Source organism: Botryllus schlosseri, chromosome 3 (genome assembly GCF_051294905.1).
Source record: "Botryllus schlosseri isolate E-star chromosome 3, Bs_hap1, whole genome shotgun sequence".
Taxonomy (NCBI): domain Eukaryota; kingdom Metazoa; phylum Chordata; class Ascidiacea; order Stolidobranchia; family Styelidae; genus Botryllus; species Botryllus schlosseri.
In genome coordinates this window covers 5,613,949-5,633,686 of record NC_137238.1, presented here as the reverse complement: position 1 = coordinate 5,633,686, position 19,738 = coordinate 5,613,949, and the positions used below count along the sequence as shown (strand labels likewise).

At 40.2% G+C, this 19,738-nt stretch overlaps 1 protein-coding gene across 1 annotated transcript; it reads right to left on the bottom strand.

The window, feature by feature from the left end:
* Positions 1-3,628: 3,628 nt before the first annotated feature.
* LOC145436586 (glycine amidinotransferase, mitochondrial-like) lies at positions 3,629-18,976 on the bottom strand. The gene is made up of 10 exons (XM_080313966.1): positions 18,882-18,976; positions 18,745-18,813; positions 18,438-18,554; positions 17,376-17,571; positions 15,926-16,119; positions 12,305-12,442; positions 9,037-9,201; positions 7,106-7,178; positions 5,106-5,222; positions 3,629-3,944 (listed from the first exon to the last, which is right to left on the bottom strand). The coding sequence occupies exons 1-10, from the start codon at positions 18,906-18,908 to the stop codon at positions 3,835-3,837; spliced, it is 1,206 nt and encodes a 401-aa protein (XP_080170092.1). The 5' UTR covers positions 18,909-18,976; the 3' UTR covers positions 3,629-3,834.
* Positions 18,977-19,738: the final 762 nt, after the last annotated feature.

Here is a 19,738-nt window from a genome sequence, read left to right as displayed (position 1 = left end):
ATTTCTTGTTTCACATGTACATTTTGCGCATATTTCGGAGAGCTGCACCGCAATAAAACACACCAAGACTATTGGTACTTCTACATACCGAATATGCATTATGGACTCTACGAGATGCAACATTCAGTACCTATGAATCCGGTTTTACAAAGAGAGTCCGATGCGATCAAACTGTACAAACGTTTGTATGGTTTAGTTCAGTGGTTCCCAAACTTTTTAGACTCATCGCCTCCTTAACAATCTCGACACAAATTTTCGCCCTCCATATTCACGGATCCGAAGAAAGGGATATATCATCTGGAAATTATTCACCTAACTCTGATCGCTGGTGAATTTACTAAAAAATTTCCATTTTGCTGGTGGTACGTGCTCGGAAATTCAGTTTTCGCATCTACTTTCTATTGAGTTGACCTTTTTTCACGTCCTATACAGAATAAAACGTCTTTACGTGCATTTTTTGATCGTGTTAATCAAATATCTCTCAGTGGACATTTTAAGATTTTCTACCCCTATCGCCCGCCAGTCGACAACTTTGCTTTTCCACCCCTTGTTCCTCAAATCGCGCACTGGCGGGCAATACCGCCCACGTTTCGTGTTGTACCCTTTGTTAGAACTCTACTATCGGCTACTAGGATTTTATTACCATAAAAGTAAGCTACTGTATCTGAATACAACACGACAATAATGCAGAATTAACTGAGGTACAACGAACAGAAACAATACAGCACCCAACTAGTACAGAATGAACTTAATCGTCACGACGTAAAGGTAATCAGAAAGCAATGGGCATAAACACTGGTGGTCAAAAGGTACTGAATCACCAGAGGACACTCTTGTATTGAAAACGAAAAATCCAAGTCACCCTCAACCGCGCGAAGCGCGATGAAAATTGTATTACAATCTATCCGAAGATTTGGAAACCAATTCTTAAATTCAAATTGCATATTCACAGCCGCCAACACACGTTACTTTAATTATGTGTAGACGGCAGCATAAGGTCGGAATAAGGATGAGCAAGGCTGCCACGTATTGGAAATGCTAAATACTAGTGAGGGTTCGAGGTTACAGGAACACCATCCAACACAGCGGCGGGCAACTTCTCCGGTCGGCGGGCCGGATATGAGAAAATGAAGAACTTGGCGGGCCGGATTCAATAATATATTTATTAATCGCGTCTTTATCCACGTTACACGGAATAAATCTCTGTAATTATAAATACTCTGCAATTTATGTTATAGTTTTGCCCCCCCCCCCAATTATGGGGTTTTGGGGCGCGGCAGTTACGGTCCTGCATACGTGTGTATGAATAGCTGTTCTGGGGATTTATACCTAGCATATGCGATATGTGTAATGAGGAGTGAATACTCAGCATTAAATTCCGAGTCCATTCGTACTAAATTCAAGTCAATCCGACCAAAATTGTAGAGTTTATGGCCATGATAGAGTTGCCTATGACAATTTTAACAATAGGCTACCTCGGACATAAATGTAGGGCATTTTGAAAAAATCCAGTTGGCGATAATAGGGGTTTATACCTGGCATGTTTGGTATCAAACCAGGAAGATGCTACAGATGTGCGAAGCATACCCGTTTTGCCTGTGATACTTGCAACCAACTGGTTTGCCCAAGACAAAGAAGATCTCAGAAGAACGAATATTGCTTGCAATGCTGATCAATTTGTTGTAGTGCTGTTTCGTTGTTATTGCGTTTGAAATATACGTGGCGAACATCGCTTATTGATTTATCTCTAATATTGCTTTCAAAACTATAGTCACTGCAGTATAATATAAGAACTTGAAGGCATTTGGTATGCCCCTTATCAACAAGAGTTAACGGCACAATAAGAAGCATATAGAAAAAGATTCAAACGAAATCGAAATTGGCAAAATTTGACGTAACAATGCAATAATTAAAAGGAACGGTATCTGGTCAAAGTCAGCTGTACCGGTACTCCGGTAGTCATAATAAAGGGGTAAGAGAGAATCAAATTTTACAATACACAGAAGACGTTACACAGACAATTAGCGGTATATATTATTGGAATATTTAGTGATTGTATACAGACTCTTTCTCCTTCTTATAGCGCCGTTAATTCTTGACAAGGGAAACCCGAAAAGCCACCGAGGTGATAAATTCTACTGCATGAATGTAGTTCTGAAAGCACTATTCAAGTTGAGTACCGCCAGTCACATATTTGAGATATCTATGCATTTTTATGACAGCTATTAAGGTTACTTACATTTCAAAATAGGTATTTTGCGAATCCCGCAGCCTAATTCTAAAATCGGAATTTGACGAAACCGGACCAGGACGGGGCTCATTCACTTTCGAACCAAAAAGCTATTTCTCCGTAAGGCTGCAATGACTTTGGTCCGAAAGTGAACGAGCCCCGTAGGTCTGTCAATTACATGTTCCGAAATCATATCGGAGGTGGAAGAAAAAATTGAAAATTTTGACATTTCCGTGGATTTTCGACTTCTCAATCTAAAACTAAGTCCGTAGACCCCTAAATTAGGTTTTATCGATATAAAGTTATCTAAAATAATAAATTCACAATGAGACTGGCGTCTTTTCCATTGAAAAACACGTGGAAATACCAGGTTGATAATCTGTCAACGTGTGTGCCGATTAAGTTACTTAAAATTTCTGTGTTCGCGGACTCACCCATGACCTTACGCGGACTCAAATGAGTCCGCGGACTCGGGGTTGAGAAACACTGGTCTACGCCCATGCAATTATCTACACTGCGCTGTTTATAATTTTGCCGCAGGAAGTACCAATTCGAAACGTCAAAGCTATTGCAGTGGTTTCCTCGACAATCTTTAGAGACAGATATCGCAAGCTGAACACCTGATAATCCCACCCTGTTCTACTCCAAAAGGTACCAACAAGTTCATTGCCAAAGGTGATGGGGAGAAACATTTGCTTATGACATCACACAAAGGAACCTAATTTACAAGCTGTATAATGTACACAGCTGATATGAACATTGCACGCTATTGCAAATCCTGTCAACCTGTTCTGAAGCATAAACTTGCGTATTCATTGTAATAGCCAGTATTCGGTTCACTAATTCAGCTTTAACCTCATGTTGTCCAAGGCCAACCATTTTCGATCCTGCAAAAACTTGATCACTTCAAACCCACAGTCTGGTGATTTACACTAGTGAGATCCAAACTGTCGCCTGTCTCAGGAATACAGCGTTCGCCAGCATTCGCTGATCTCTTTTATCGATAAAATCTCTTTACTGTATAGCTATCTTCCAGGATCGAGCCATTTGTTGAACCTTTCTTTAATAGCCATAATTAAAAAAGTCTGTTACATCTTACGTGTGTTTTATATCATATGGTACATGTATATGTATATTGTATGTGGTGAGAGCGAGTAATGGTATAATCCACAGCTGCGACACCAATTGGTTGCAGGTTCGAGTCAGACCGAGGTCGACTCCAGAATTCCTACCTATAAGTACTGGAGGATTATGTAGGCACCTCATCCGTATAAGCTTTATCTTATAAAAGCCTAGAAGTGGGCCGTGCTACAAGTCGGCATCTACGCAATAAAAATGATGAAACTCCCCCTCGTGCAAATGACCATAGCAGTCGACAAACACCATGAATACCACACGCAACAACAGCAACATGTATATTTTTTGAAGAATTGTCTCTTATTTATATAAAGAGATAACTCAACTGACAATAGTGTGCTGGTACTGAGGACAACGACAGTGTTTACCAATAGATATAACATTCGTAATCTTCAAGACGACTAAAGCAATCCCAGGTCTCTTTGCAAGGAAGCAAAGCGGATGTAGTGATGGTTTTGAAGTGTGTTCTAGAAATACGATTGCAGAGTTCCTTTTCTTCTTACGTCACACGTCCAACAATGAAAGCCACCTCCCAATGGGTATGCGGAGCTAATATCGACTTTGATGGTTTTGATTCCTGAATGAATATATCAGCATGTGAAGGGTCAACTCTCGGGAAAGTTTACTGGTTGTAGAAAGAAGTTTTAACGTTTGCCTGCATCATATCTCTTAGCAAAATTGTCATGACAACCGTGCCCCTGAATCACGGTATCTGAATGTACAGATTCTAAAATTGCGCATGCCATTAGTCCTTCACCTTCGGTTAACTGCTAAAAATACGTGACGCCTCGGCCAAACCTACATTTTGAAACGACGTTACTACTAGTAGCAACGCTGACACTTTGACCGTCTCCGGTAATAATCTTCGGATCACGTTTTTGTCGGACTCGATGGGACGAATTTTTCCATGAGGACATTTTGAAATAACCTCGATGACGTATTACAGTGGGTCTCAAGTTATAGTTCAAATTTAGTTCAACCATAGTGCGACCGTCATCTGCGTTTTGCAAATATTAACTGTAGTGACAAAGAGTAACAAAATAAATTTACTCGAAACTAACATCATGCTATTTCTGTATAAATTGGGCAGACGGTAGCGAATTTCGCAACTGCATTTCTTGAAGTACGAGGTCGCGTCGTGAAAATTTGCCCCTTCGATTTTATATGAACGAGTGCCGAAGATATAGTTCCATGAAGATATGTGGTCGCGAATGTAACAATAACGGGCAACGATTCTGGCGACACCTTTGGGTATGATCGCAACATACACCTCAGCAAAATTGAGAAACCGAATTTTTAAGGAACATATAATGTACTGCCAAGTCATTTTGATCTGGCGGCTCATTTTGAAGTTGTTCTAGAATAGTTCTTATGCATATCACAGGTTATGTTGATAGCAGGAGAAAATGAATTTTTGGAAATAAGTCAAGCTGATTGACCTTACTATTTCAACTTTTTTTCACAAATCCCATTACCATTTCAAACATCTTCAAACAGTAGGATGTTTCATTTCATCGATCATTCTGTTGATGTGAGTCATTAAGTACAGTAATTGCCTCGTAATTTCCCTAATTTCAAAATTAGGTTATCATATCAGATTGTAAATTTAGAGGTTTCGCGGACCTCCTCAAAATGCTTCGCAGACTCCCGGTTGAGAACCACTGACGTATTAAAATGCTAAAATAACTACAAGAAGATTTTACAGCACTTTTCGAAGCATGTCTAGGTTTCAACATACCTAGACTCTCAAACATCTTGATGATCGGCGGCTCGTTCGCGTCACAAACGACGCGCTTTTCATCCAACATCAGCGTGTTCATTGAGAGCCACTTGGACGAGCGCCACTTGAAGTAAGCTGGAAATAAATAACGCAGTTTCATCTTGGCGTTAAAGCATTCCACGCTGTCTATCCAAGTGGTTACCAAACTTTTTCAGCTAATGAAACAATGAAATTTTTAAAACGTCGGAAGCACACTTACATAGGCCTACCGCATGCCCTCTTCTAGGAGGATTTGTCCAATTTTCTTGAGAAAATTGAATGGTTTTTCATGTACGCTAAACGTGCCGAAACGTGCTTTTTCGGATTTCGAGTTAGTTGCTTTAATTTCCAACAATGCTTTCAAGCGAGGCGTTGTATATATTTTCAAAAATTACTGTGATCATGTCACATTCTTTATTGCTTGTTTCAAGAATGTTACAAACAATAGGTCCTACCTTCTTGATTTGCAAGCATTGTTCGACGTTCGCTCTACCATCTGGGCATTTTTACATGAAAGGATCTGGAGCTATTTTCCGAATTAAGTTTGTTTTTGTTTTTTGTTCCTGTAACTTTTGTTCTGCTTTGATTTTGTAAGTTTTTCCTACAACTAAAACTTCATCAAACTCAAACGTAACAATTATAATTTCGTGTTACTTGACCGCTAAACAGTGTGAACAAATGTATTTTCTTTTGTTGTAGAAAACACGGTAGGCTAATATGGTACGCTAACAACATCCTGCATATGTGCTCATGCACACCTCGACGGGCCCCCGTTTTAGAAACACCGGTTAGATCAGGGGTATCAGACACGCAGCCGGCGTTGTCATTTTGGAATTGGACGTATTCGACAACAATTAACTGCTACATATATATTTTTGTAGTTTTGAGAACTTAACATTTGCTTCAAAACTACTCCAAAACCCGAAAACTACTCATTAATTTCACTATCACATAACTTCCAAAAGTTACCATGCGGAGGAAGATCAGCTTTTACGTCATGATACCTGTTTATGATGGTAAAATATGACCCGTTGATGATTCGTGACTGAAAATTATGATTTGGACTGCTGGGGCGCGACCTTCTATAGAATTACTCAAACTCGGACTGAATGGGGGATAAAATATAAATGACCCAACTTTGGTCTGGTCAAACTTTACAATAAGAGAATGACTTGTGACTCGAAACGCCGAGACTTGGTACGGCCACGAACGCAACAAACTATCAGACTGTTATGGGAAATAATGATAGATCAAAAGCTCGTAGCTAACGTTGCGTAGCTTAGCGTATTCAGCTATCTACGCAGGTCGAAATGACAATGGCAATCGTTGGCATTCTGTTGCCCCTCGACGTGTAATTAGTTACATCCTGCGCCATCTTGAGTCTGTATATCCATGTTAATATCGCCAATTCAAGGTGGCGAGTGAGGTAGAGGTATGCTTCTCCGCTATAAAAATAATGGATTCCTCGGCGATTGGACTGTTTTATTACTATGACACATTGATCATCATATTCATGTTTTTATTGATCAGTTACGATATTCGAAGGTAAATCTAGCTCTGATGCATGCACGTCATGATGCATTTGTACACTAGCAAGGTCTCTATAACTAATTATTTTTACAAACTATGCCAAATACCACAGAAAATTTATTTAAATATTTAAAAATATGATTTTTTTCATGCCAGGCGTGACTTCGCAATAAGTAAATCACATTTCCACGATGTTTGTTTAATACCAATCTGCAAGGTCCCTTCCAATAAGGACTAGTTTGAGATACTATAAATATCCCTGTTATTGGTGCTGCGGCCCGCGAAGCCATCAAAAACCAAGAAATTGGCCCGCGAGCATATTTGAGTTTGATACCTCTGGTTTAGATTACGGGAAGATAGAGCAAGAACAAGTAACTTCTATTTCGTCGTCTATGCTTACAACATGGTGACTCATTGAGTGCAATAGCAACCGATGTATTGATACTCACAGTCTGGGAAGGCTGAATAAGGAGCTTTCACTATTTTCCAGCCAGCTTTCTTGAACATGTCCATTATGTCCGACTATAAGAAAAAATGAGTCAGCAACGTACACATCGGCGGACTGTTGACGGTAAATCTAAATCGGATTCATGAACAGAAGAAGTTGATGATCTCACAAGTTTGAATCGAAAATTTACTGCCTCATGGCCGAAATAGTGCGTCGCAACAAGATCATGGGATGAATATATTTAGTGACTCCACGCGGTCTAACGATCTCTCGGATGCGAATCTTCCAGCAGTTAGTAAAATATTATTGGGCGCGCCGATTGGTATTTAGGAGGCGCTCCGGCGCATAGTAAGACAACCACAAATAAAATCAGGCTCAATATATATCAAATCAGAGATCATTATCATAAGAATAGGAATGACAAATGTCTGTACAACAAGTTTGACTCGTTTCGCACTATGCATTTCTCAGCATTCTCAAGAAAACCAGAAATTACATTAGAATTAAACTAGGAGCATAGAAACATCAAAAATTACAATCAGATTACCTTCATTTCGCTCTAATTAGTGTCATGAAGCCATTATAATTATCTAGTTGTCCAGATCCGCTCCGTTGGCGCTATTACGGAGGTCCAATGGCTGGTAATCGTACGCCGCACACGCATTCCAAATGCGGCCATGACTAGCAAAAAATTTAAACACCCTTGCTCTAAGTCAGGGGTTCTCAAAGGAGGAGCCACAGGATCATTTGAGGTGGGCCACCAAGCTATTTTGAAAATCGTAGAATTAGTGTAAGTTCAGTTATAATATTTGGTATGTTGTTCGCTCAAAAATATGCTATTATTATCGAATAATACGTTGGCTACATAAAGCTTTTCAACCGTCTCTGATGTAACGTAGTGGCACTTATGGGGTCACAATGTAAAAGTCGAAAACGGGAGGGGCAACGGCGGATTTTCCCGCAGCGATGACATCCTACGGCTAACAGCAACTACAATGATTACGAGTGTATAATAACAGAAGGTAATGCTGAGGCAACCAAGTATTTTGGCAGGGGCATATGTCGTATGCCCTTGAAAAGAGTGTGCAATAAATTCGGACTGAAGTGTAATTGATGTAGATTCAAATTACTTCGGCAGATCGTATTATTGTAAGATAAAAATAGCCATGATTGCAAATTATTGTCAATTAATATTATAGGGTTCCGGTGAAGGTATACGGCACCGCAGCAATGGATTGAAGATTTAGCGGAGCGCATTTATCTTTGGAATTGGTTTAAAATTTTCATACTTGAAATCATTGTACATAATGTAAGAGTGTCATGAATTGATTGTATCATTGGATTTAATGTCCTGACATCGCAACTTCAGTATGTGCAACACATAGCCAACAATGTTCATTGTACAGGTACAGCTTGCATACGAAAAAGTTATTTCTCGACTACTCTGTAGTACCCCATTCACAAAAGAATTTTTTGAAGTTGCCAAAGGATGATTATAATATTCCCCACAACCCCAATCACACAGTGGATGCGGGGATTAGATGATTGTGTTTCGCGACGCTAGTGGGCAGTGGACGATCATAATCTACACAAGAGCTAAAGACTACGATCTACCAGGGCGGTAACTTCCGCACCCAAACCGTCAATTGGGGGAGCTCGAAGGTGCCCAAATGTATTTCGTTGGTCACTTGTTGGAGGATATTTATTCAACTTGAACAAAACTAGATTTATATATCATCAGTAAAAGAAAACTGTGCAATATTTGGAGAAATAGTCCTATCGGCGCCGTCGATTACCATGCATTGAACAGTTCTATGACTCTAAGTAAAGAGGTGGGCAGCAGAACATTTTCAAACCGGAAAAATGGGCCACTGCCAATAAAAGGTTGAGAATACTTGCACTACGTTAAAATACCGAAAATGAAATGATTACACTCAATAACGGCCACTCCGGGTTAGATATTGCAAGTCCTGGTGCGATCATGTTGAATGTCGCGTCGATATGAAGTGGATTGGGGTCTTCGAATGCAACCTGATGGACGCGGTAATTGGGTTCCAGATGTCTCCTCATCCACTCGATGCCGGCTTTGTTAGTAACCTGCATTCAACAAGAAATGAATAGTCTCTAAAATTGGAGAAATGGGTTTTGCAAACGTTCTGTTCGACCGATGCTGAAATGCCTATTTCTGTACATCCGATTAATATCAAGACATTCAGCGACAGTAAATCACGCAAAGACTGAAGAAATCTTGGAAAAAGGTGCGTGAATCTCCGTAAAATATTCCATAATTTATGTACTATCATGAAATAATTTTAACCTTCCTTCGATAACGTGGGGTGGCGGAGGGAGGGGGGCTGGAGGGCAGTTACGGCCCTTGGTCCGGCCTTCATACCATACCTACTTTTGTTTAATTCTGTATTGATGATGTTATCTCGACTAGTCGTTCCCAACCTTTTCGTCTTCATTCCTCGCATCAGATTTATTCCGAGTATTCATTGCCCACTAGACAAAACTCCTATATACTCTTTAAAAGTGCCCCTACATAACATTTAGCAGGACATTTAGCAGGGACTTGCAATTGGAAAAGGGTAAAAAAGCAGTGTAAAGAAAGCAGATGATATTCAACAAATGAAACATTTCAACAAAACATAATACAGAAAACACCACAGTTTGCCTTACTATTTATGCGAATTCTGCTGCTGTATTGCGAAGATGAGTTTTTGTGAACAGCACCCAATAAAATTTTCGATACATAAATTCCAGAGCAGTCAACTTGTAACGGTAATCCCTCATGAGTTTCCGTAAATATGTAGACTATCCTGTATATAATATTTACCAAATGCCTCTATTCCGCACTTGAAACCATCGAATTTCCCACAAGTGGGGAATTCCCCACCGGTTGGGAACCACTGATCTAGACTCTAGAGAGGCAAATCGACGAAATTCAGGCTATCAAAATTAGATTAGAATTAAAGTGACTGAATTTACGAAAAATTGGTAAGGTAAATAAGTACTCAATTTGAATAAAATACAATAAATCCCATGCACAGTTTGTTATGTTCGTGCATTTTACGTCGGTATCGTTTGTCTCTCGTTTGTCTAGGATTAGTAATTACCGCCAATCATTATTTCCTCGTGTTTCGTACTTCTTATTTATACCCTGTGTTCTGTTGTCTGCTGGTCTTTCGTTTAAATGCACTCTGGATCGTGTCGCCTGTATAAAATTTATTCTACTGATAATATACTGATTTCATATTGCAACATCGTCGTGTGAGTTATTGTTCAAACAAGATCAAGAACATAACACAGTTCATATCAAATTGCACTCCATCCTCATAAGCATGCGAATCGAAATAGTATATACTCCAAGATTAACTCGTTTCGCACTAAGAGGTAGTCAGTAACGAAGTACTACTTTTTCGAAGTAGTCCAGTAGTTTTCCACTACTTGGGGTACTTACTCCAGTAAATCTAATTTCTACTAGTTCTGCTTCTACGTCGTACTATCTTGTGATCAACTTACTTACTTTTCGCTATTTCCATTCTGTCAAGTAGAATTGGTTTAATCCCTCAGTTACAAAGATAGTCAGATAAATTTCGAGGCTGTTTTCATGGAGCACCAACATTTGATTTTCTTAAAAGTTAAGTAGCCTAAAGCCCATAATTTTCGTCGCGCTTCGCGCACATAGGTTATGGACTGACAAATATGTTTTTACGAAAGTATCAGTGAATTCACTTCAGGTAGCGGGTTGTGTTATTCCGTTCTCACCAGATTGTTGCCTATACGAAACATTTCATCACAGTAAATATGGCCCATCATAACGTTTGAAACTACTCTTTCGCAATCTAGCAAATAATTATCATATAGTAATCTGGCAGCCCGTAGCATGATCAGGAAAAGTGGACTCTGTTATTTCGAGTGTTAGACCTGTATTAGCAGACCAACGTTGAAACCGTCCGGACAGAAGACATGAAATATATTTTCTGATTTTAGGAAGTATAGTATTTGTATCTTCCTTTCGATTCCCAGTAACATACTTTCATTACTTTGAGGTCTAATTAGTTTCAGTTTTTTTTGTCTGCAGAACAACTCTGTTGAAGTATAAAAGCAAGTGTAGTGATGCCTCTATCTTCCGAAAATGAAGCTACACTATATGTCATTTTTCGCTCCGACGTATTTTTCTTAATCGCGCAAAGTGCTAACATCGTATTCGATGCAACTTCTCAGTATTGGTCTTCGCCTGCCCTACTGGCCTCATAATATGGGAGAGCGCGCCATGCAACGAAATTTTCTAAACCAGGGTGTTCCAGTAAACGAAGAATTAATACATTTACGTATCAATTCATTTATTTGCATCGCATGATGAGGACAAATGCTTATTCTGTCGAAAATTGACACCTCCTGAAATGCATCAATATGAATCAAGGTCCATATACCTTCCGCCTACCTCGATTTGCAGCTTATGACAGTCCTTCCGAACGAATTACGACCGTTCTCACAACTATTTACTTACTTGAGTAGATTGAAAGTCTGTCAATTCTACTTCTACTTCAAGTAGTTTTAGGCTACTTTTAAAGTACTACTTCTACTCGTACTTGAGTCGATTTTTGCGTCGCTACTTTTACTTCTCCTTGAGTAGCTTTCTGGTCTACTTTGACCACATTTGTTCGCACTATACATATCTCCTGTAGCATTTAAAAAAAATAGATTAGAATTAAAATTGAAGCATTGAAACCATTAGAATTATCTAGTTGTGGGAATATGCTTGGAACAAATTGTTTGATGCGTACCTACCTACCTACAGGCACTTTATTGTTCTTTCAACCTATACATACGGTTACAGTGTCACTTCAATTTGTAAATTATATTGCCGATTGCTATGATGCAGGAAGGAAGGTTTTGCTCTTGCAGGAAGTAATTGTGTGGTGGTGAACATGGCATTGTTATTTTGCGATTGCCGTAATATCGATTTACCACTGCAGCAATTGTGTCTCAAAGCGAGAAGATTATTTGAATTTGTATGCCTGCGAATTCGTATATAGTGATACCACTGTTGATAAAGAGGGTTCTTTTGATTTCTGTACTAGTTGCCAACGATAATCCCTGACGAGTGACAGCTGAAAATATTCGAGTGTAATACAATTCAATTGCACTTCCGTACCTCCAAGAATCTGTTTTAATGCGGCTAGGAGAAACTCACTTGACTTCTCTGAGCAAAAATATCTCTTCCAGCTCTAGCGAAATCGGCAGCATCGAAGGCAGGTTCCGCTTCGGTTATCACGAACCTCCCAGAATAAACCGAATCACTTATCTTTTTGGGGTCGTCGACTGGGTAGTCCTAAATGAATGACACGCTCAGATTATTCGGGTTTGCAAAACTAAGTCAGAAGCACTGTACACCCAAGGGGCCGGGAAAGGTGTCACACGAAAACAGAGCCAAACTAAGAATTATATCGCGGTCATAAATCTTACGTACTTACGTACATATCTTCCTACTTTGGATTAAAATGTTGTACTCGAAGTCTGAGGTATGTTATGGTTTCGTGTACCATGGGTGTATTATCACACCCGTATATCAGGGATGGTACGCGGGTGAAAATACACGCTCTGTTCGCTATAACTGTAGGTGGCCTAAAGCTGGTCTACAAAAACAGCATTTAGCTCAGAATTATGCCGTGGTATATATCAATAAAAACATATTAGTCCTAATGGTGTTTGTTCAACTAAAACAGTGTTTCGTAACCTTGTCCCCCACTCCCCCTAAGGTGCGATTTGGATTTAGAGGGAGCCGGAAACGCTCAGGGGTAAGGGGTCAGGGGTCAGGGGCGCTGGGCTCAGGAAGAGGTCTGGGGGCGCTGAAGAACTTTTAAGAGTGAGAGCCCTTTGTTCATTAAAGATGCTCTGAAGCTTTTTGGTCAAAATGATTTACCAAATATGTTGTATTTGAGAACAAGAAAATTTAATCTTCAGAATACTTCTTCATCGTATCACAAGGGATGATACGGTTTAGTTTTGTGACCCGCGACCTTGCATGAATGTTAGCCTATATAACATGGGTTGCTTTGTTTGGAATATATTCAAGTTAAAGTTTATCGACCAGATGGTATGAGTATGTAGGCCCATGTATATCGGAGGTTATGGTGCTTAGCAGCTGAGGCATTGTGCACCATACCAAAGTGCTGTAGGCATGTGCACTTATTTCTCCTACTACATTATAGTTGCCTTTCGGTATGAGTCCGGGCCCCATGGTTGTTGTAACAACCTTGATTTGATTCCGAATATAGCACATACAATTATCATGGCGTTAATTAGTCTAATGGTCCTCGGGATCGATTCAAGCTATTTCCAATAGTGATGCTCAACAAAAAAACGGCCGGACTTCGAACTCTAACCCCTTTTTGTACTACCGTCCTTAAAATATGGGAGGACGCCTGACGGAAAAGGTGTGCTGCAGGAAAAAAAGGTCGAGAACCACTGAACTAGAATAAGCGGTGACGTAAAGTTTTCATATTATTTCGGCCTTATCTTGACCATGGATGATTTTGAAACGATGTGACAAAACAGAAACCTGGCCAAGATATGTCCGAAAATATAAAAATATTAAAGAAATATGATTTTCAATCAATCTGAGAAATCGATATCAAATTTTGAAAAAATGGCATGAGCTTCTCTTATTCCATCGCTACGAAACATGGTTTTGCGCATGTTGTATGTTTGGTGTCAAATTGGTACCGACTTCAGTTTTGTTGTGATTACCTTTCTGTGTTAAAGATCATTCGTCGTAATGTACTGGCGTGGACTGTAATGATTACAGACTGTCTACCTGTTTCGCGTACTGAGAACCGTTCTTCATTTATGTTGCTGTTGTCTTAACTGTTGGTATTGCGAGTATCGTAGTCAAGGTATGAGTTCATTTAAGCCAGTGGTTCCCAACCGGGGAGGAATTCCCCCCTTGGGGGGAATTTTGCAATTTTTAGGGAGGAATTCCACTTTAGAATTGTAACGGATTTCCCAAAATGTTCATGTCCGAACTGTCATGTTGGCAACCAGTTAAATCAGAGCGTATGCTCCTTATAGCTGTTTTTTTTTGCTGAAAGTATGTTCAGAGGCTATTTGAAATCTCTTTCTCCCATACAAGTTCGCCCTTGTTTTTTTTCAACTAGTTCAGATGTGCTGCAGTTCGCAAGACAATTTTGTAGGTCAGCGACGGCCTCTTAATCAAATATATTCTAAGCGAGCAAATGTCGTGCCGAATCTATCACAACAAGGCCTCCAACGTCATCGATTCAAGTCAAAGAGATCGCTAGCCTTGCTTTATTTTTAGTGAACAGCTACTCGATCGAAAAAATGCATGTTAAACTTGGTGCAATGTTGCCGAAACCGAATGAGTGTCCTAAATTTCAATGAGCTCAAGCAGGAAATCTGATCACGTGTATGTGATGTATCAGGGTATATATCAGGGCTATAACCAAGTCACGAGGCTCCGAGTCACAAGTCAATTTCACTTTCATAGTTTTGACTCGAGTCAAGTCGAGTCATTTTCAATTCACCATTGAGTCAAGTCCGACGGTCCAAGTCACCGAGTATAGGGTCGAGTCCGAGTTATGGTATTATGACTCGAGTCCGAGTCCAATTCCTTGTGTTGCTCGCTCAGTTTCCAGTTAAAGTCTTGTTAAACTCACTTTTTATAACTCTGTTTGGTGATATTGAATTATTTTGATTTATAACATAGGCCTACTAATTTTCCTCACTTTGAGCAGTTTATTGTCGCATTCTCAAGTACCAGGACCAATAGACGAAATTCCAATAGGAAGGCGACTTTACTGTTCTTCGAAATTACAATGAAATGTCGGTCTTGGCCGTCTTATAGTCACGAGTCATATGGCTTGGTTCGAGTCATGTACAATGACTCCAAGTCGAGGCAATACACAGATTGTCTCTCGTCGAGTCGAGTCGTTTCCCTATTTTGAGAAAATGACTCGAGTCATCAGAAAATGCTGACTCGAGTGTGGTCAATCCTACTATATATGAAAAAACCAATATTATTGGCCCAATGCATACGCACACTTGAGAAAAAAATCGCGAGACCAGCAAATTTATGCATACTGATTTTTCACAGCAGTTATATTAGCGATTGGTGCATGATAAGCCGAAAACACAAATGGAAGTATGGGGGTCTGTTGAGTCAAGCCTTCCAGAATTTGTTTGATTGGGACCAAGACCATTGTTTTTGGAGGTCTACAAAGTATTGTTACAGCCCTGCTAGAAACAGACACTGCATACTTCCGGTCTTATTCTTCGGTCTACAGGTGATTGCGCGGTAAAAAATGACCTTTTTTAATCATCGGGCAGATTTCTCCTAGGGGGGAATTTTGGCTCAAATTTCGGCCAAGGGAGGCACGAGATGGAAAAGGTTGGGAACCACTGATTTAAGCCGAAGTAATAAACTGCTTACGAATATTGTTTCGTGCTCACAACAGCGCACTAAATTGCAGTCAACTTTTTGCTCGTCGGGCAGGATAGTGGTGCGGCCGGATTTGATCCATGGGCCGGAAAATGCCCAGCTATGCTTTAAATCATTAATCGATCACAACGTAACAAAAATAACCAAACCTACGATTGACTATATACAGAGAAAGAAAAACGCCGATTGATAATGATGATTGACTCGAATCTGGTCTAAGTTGTTCAATTGCAAACAAGTCAGGTTAAATATTCTATCGTCATCCCGAATATAGTGTTTCTCAATTCTGAAGTAAGATATGTTTTCTTTGGGGTGTAAATATACACAATCAAGTACCGCACCCGAAGATTTAATCACCTGATCATATAGCGCATCCGTCATTAGCGGTTTGGGTGCCGCGGTCCATTTCGCTCCGCCCTCGAAATATTCCTGAATGAGGCTGCGATAGGCCCGGTACTCGAAGAATCTCGACCGCCATGACATGGGGGCTTCGATTATCTCGTCGCCGACCACGAGCAGAAGATCCCGAGGCATCGACCCGCAGGGGCCCCCTGTCACCAATAAAATCCCAACACTGTCAACGATGAACATAGTACATCAGGTATAGAGTGCTGGGCAGACTTGGACAACTGGATAATTGTAGTGTTCTGATTTTACTCATTTGAGCGAAATGCCAGTAAAGTAATCTAATTCAAATCTAATTTTCAAAATGTTTCTACATGCTCTCATTACACTTATACATTAATTCACAGTTTTCTTGAAAACACGGCAGAATATTTGTATAGTTCGAAGCGAATCAGTATTGCTTCACAGACATTTCTTATTTCTCGCACTTATGAGAGAGAATTCTCATTTAATATATGAACTCAACTTTATTTTACTGCATTTCTTTGTAATTCGGAATTTTATTCAATTTCAAAGTTGTTCCGAATTGGGCAATTCTATTTCTACTCTAATTTGAAATAAAAACTATGTAGCTATAATTATAATTGTAGGCCTAGTCTACTTTATGTAAGCTAACATTACTTAGTACTCAGGCATCACTTCCCTTCGCTATGTCGGAGGTCGCGAAGGATTTCTAAATGCTACAGTTTTCTATTCAGTATGCCAACTACATCAAGCACCTTGTCTTTTGACGATTGGATGGTAAAATAAACCCGTTGTGCCTTTCAATAATTTTTTTGCTCCCATGAGTGCCGTAACCACGCATTCGTGCTCGCAATAATTCGTGAGCCTGATTTTCATAACAGTCTGTTTGATCGGAGCTCGAAATTAGATAGTGTGTTTTTGTGTGTGCGTCAAAATTCGAATTTTTGTATTCCTTCATCCAAATGGTTTGTGAAAGTTGAATGGAAAATGTAACGCTGCGCGGTTGTGATCAGCATTCAATTGCATCGAGGCTTGGTATACTCGGAACTCCTTCGTGTTTAACGTAAAGTAATGGAATTATTGCTGGAATACGCGATTTCTCATTTCTTATCACCTATTACGTGTATTCTTCTCTTCTTGATACACTCGTATTCTAGAATTTACGCGGAATTTTACTTGTGGGCGTCGAATTTGACTCGTTACTCATATGACTCATGTTACGTCGACTTTCGTTCTCATTCGCTCGGTCATATCTCTTCGTGGGTCGCACAATAAAATATTGCATTAAAAATGGGCCACGAACCGAAAAAGGTTGTGAAGCATTGGTCTACTCTATTTGTTCGGCTCTGGGGCTTGGCCCAATGATTCGATTATTGAAATCGATTCGAAATTGAATGACTCGGCTACACGATTTTGGCCAGCCGTGACAGATACCGACCTCTCGATTTAAAGTCTGGCGTTTCATATTCTTTCGACCAGTCGACGTGATCGGGGCGGCGTACGGTGACGCCCTCCTGCCGCAAAACGTTGCAAAATTCCTCGATCTGCTCGGTCGCTTTTTCGAGTAATTCACGAGGATAAGCTTTTCCTCCGTGTTGCCGGAATAGTTCCCATTGATCTTTACGTGTGGTGGCCTGTCGAAGAGTAAAGCTAAGATCCAGGATTGTAATGTCTCGACTCGGTTTTACGTTGACTCGACTTGACTGCACTCTCAGCTAAAAGGGTATGTATTCACACCGAAAGTGCCGAAAAGGGTGTTATACGAAAACAGATCATGACTCGGAATTATATCGCGGTCATAAATCCTACATGTCCACGTGCATACCTTCTTCTTTAAATAAAAACGTTAAAAGTGAGAAAATGAGGACATGTTGAATACGAGGCCCTCGATACGAGGCCCTGGTACGTGTGGCGAGATAGCGCAATGGTGTAATCCACGGCTGCAACGCCAATGGGTTGCGGGCTCAAGTCTGACCGAGTTCCACTCCAGAATTCCTACCTATGTGGTGGAGGTTTATCTAGGCTCCTCCTCGCCATCTAATCCGTGTAAGCTGTGTCTTATAAAAGCCTGAAAGTGGGCAGTGCTACAAGTCGGTGGCTACGGAATCAAAATGAAGAAATTGGCTTGGTGTAAGTGACCGTAGCAGTCGACTAACACCATGAATACATCAAAAACAAACAATTAGGCAATGGCCCTCGATACCGACGAAGAGTTTCAAAAAAGTAAGTTGAAACTGACTTGAGCTCGATGACGAACAACGAACACTATGACTTGGACCCGCACTCGAGTGTCAACACTATGACTCGCACTCGACCCTTTGCCCAACGACCTTGACTGCGGCCAGACTCGATGGTGCGTTGAAAATTACTCGACTGGACTCGAGTCAAATCTACAAAAGTAATATTGACTTGTGACTCGGAATCTTGTGACGTAACTACAATCCCGCTAAGGTCAGAGACCGAGAGCTATACTTGCTTATTTGAAGTGCAAACAACTCACTTTAACCTCGATGTCCAGCTGGGGCACGCATGAATTTTCCGGTCGCCCTACAATCACTTCCTCCAACGGATCCCAACCGTTGTATGAGGAGACTACCGGGCTTTCTCCCGATGTTTTCTGTATCAAAGTAAGAAACAAGGCAGTAGTCAAAAAAATGAGGGGGGTTTTGTACGAATTGGAGGGAATTCCTCTAAGGAGGGTGCTGGAGACAAGGTTAAGAACCACTGCTCTACACGATTATTCCTAAAATACACAGCCAGCACTATTCTCCTTTCAACATACGAATGGTAGTTTGTACTAGTCTTACCCGGACGCTTGATGTTTGAAATCCTCGCCTGAACAATCCAACTCCGGTCAGCAACCGATTCTGTGACATCTATTGCAAAAGATCGAGAAAAATCACTGTAATGCGATCATTTCTTCAGAGACCCGCTCGTTACGCACCATGTTTCTCCCGATGGTATGCAGCATTTTTAACTTGAGCTTTTCGAAAAAGAACTATTTTACGCCTATGCAAGTAACCCAATATCTCATAAACGGCTTTAGCCTGGAATAAGCTAATGCCTGCATATAATGTAAGACAAGGAATTATACTCTCGGATAGCACAAACGTAACTGTCAGCCTCCGGGAACCTAGAGCAAACTATGATTAAAGACTTGTAGTGTAGCAAAAATTCAGCATTTCGGCAAAAATCTCCTAAATGTCTTTAGACAGGAATAAATTAGTGCGTGCATATGATGTACCTCTTGGAGTTATACAATCTTATACCAGATATACTTATATATATATAACTTTGCTTTCAACCCACGGGAACCTAGAGAAAACTCTGTTATAAACCATCCATATATATAAACAGGTGTCTAACAGACGAACTGATACTGCAGCCGCAGCTGCGGTCGTAGTGTGGATAGTGTCATGTCACATTAATAAAACGGCACAGATCCATCCACTGGAAATTGCTTTCTCGAGTTAAAGCTACATACTTAATTCTGCCATACAAAGTAAAGTGGACTGTTTTCAGGAATTGTGCGGTAATTCCGGTTCATTTTTCATCAACAGGTATGTTCACAATATAGGTCAATTAAATGATTTTACACTGGCGCATTGGCTCTTGCGGTGGCCGGATTATTCATCGTTTGTACTCCACCAGATGTGGAAGTAACGTCCTACATTTCTTCCTACTTCTAGAAAGTCGATATTTCCAAGACATGTCTAAAGTCTAAACTTCTTTATATGGATGTAAATAAGATTAAAATAGAAAAATTACTTGAGTAGATAGTTTTAAAAATTGGACTTGTTA

Coding starts and splice junctions, on each gene's coding strand:
- LOC145436586 (XM_080313966.1), bottom strand. CDS start 18,908: ATGCTGCATACCATCGGGAGAAACATG. Junction 9,202..12,304: donor TTTTTGCTCAGAGAAGTCAA/GTGAGTTTCTCC, acceptor TGTTGAATGCAG/GTTACTAACAAAGCCGGCAT. Junction 3,945..5,105: donor CAAGATGTTTGAGAGTCTAG/GTATGTTGAAAC, acceptor ATATTCATTCAG/GAATCAAAACCATCAAAGTC.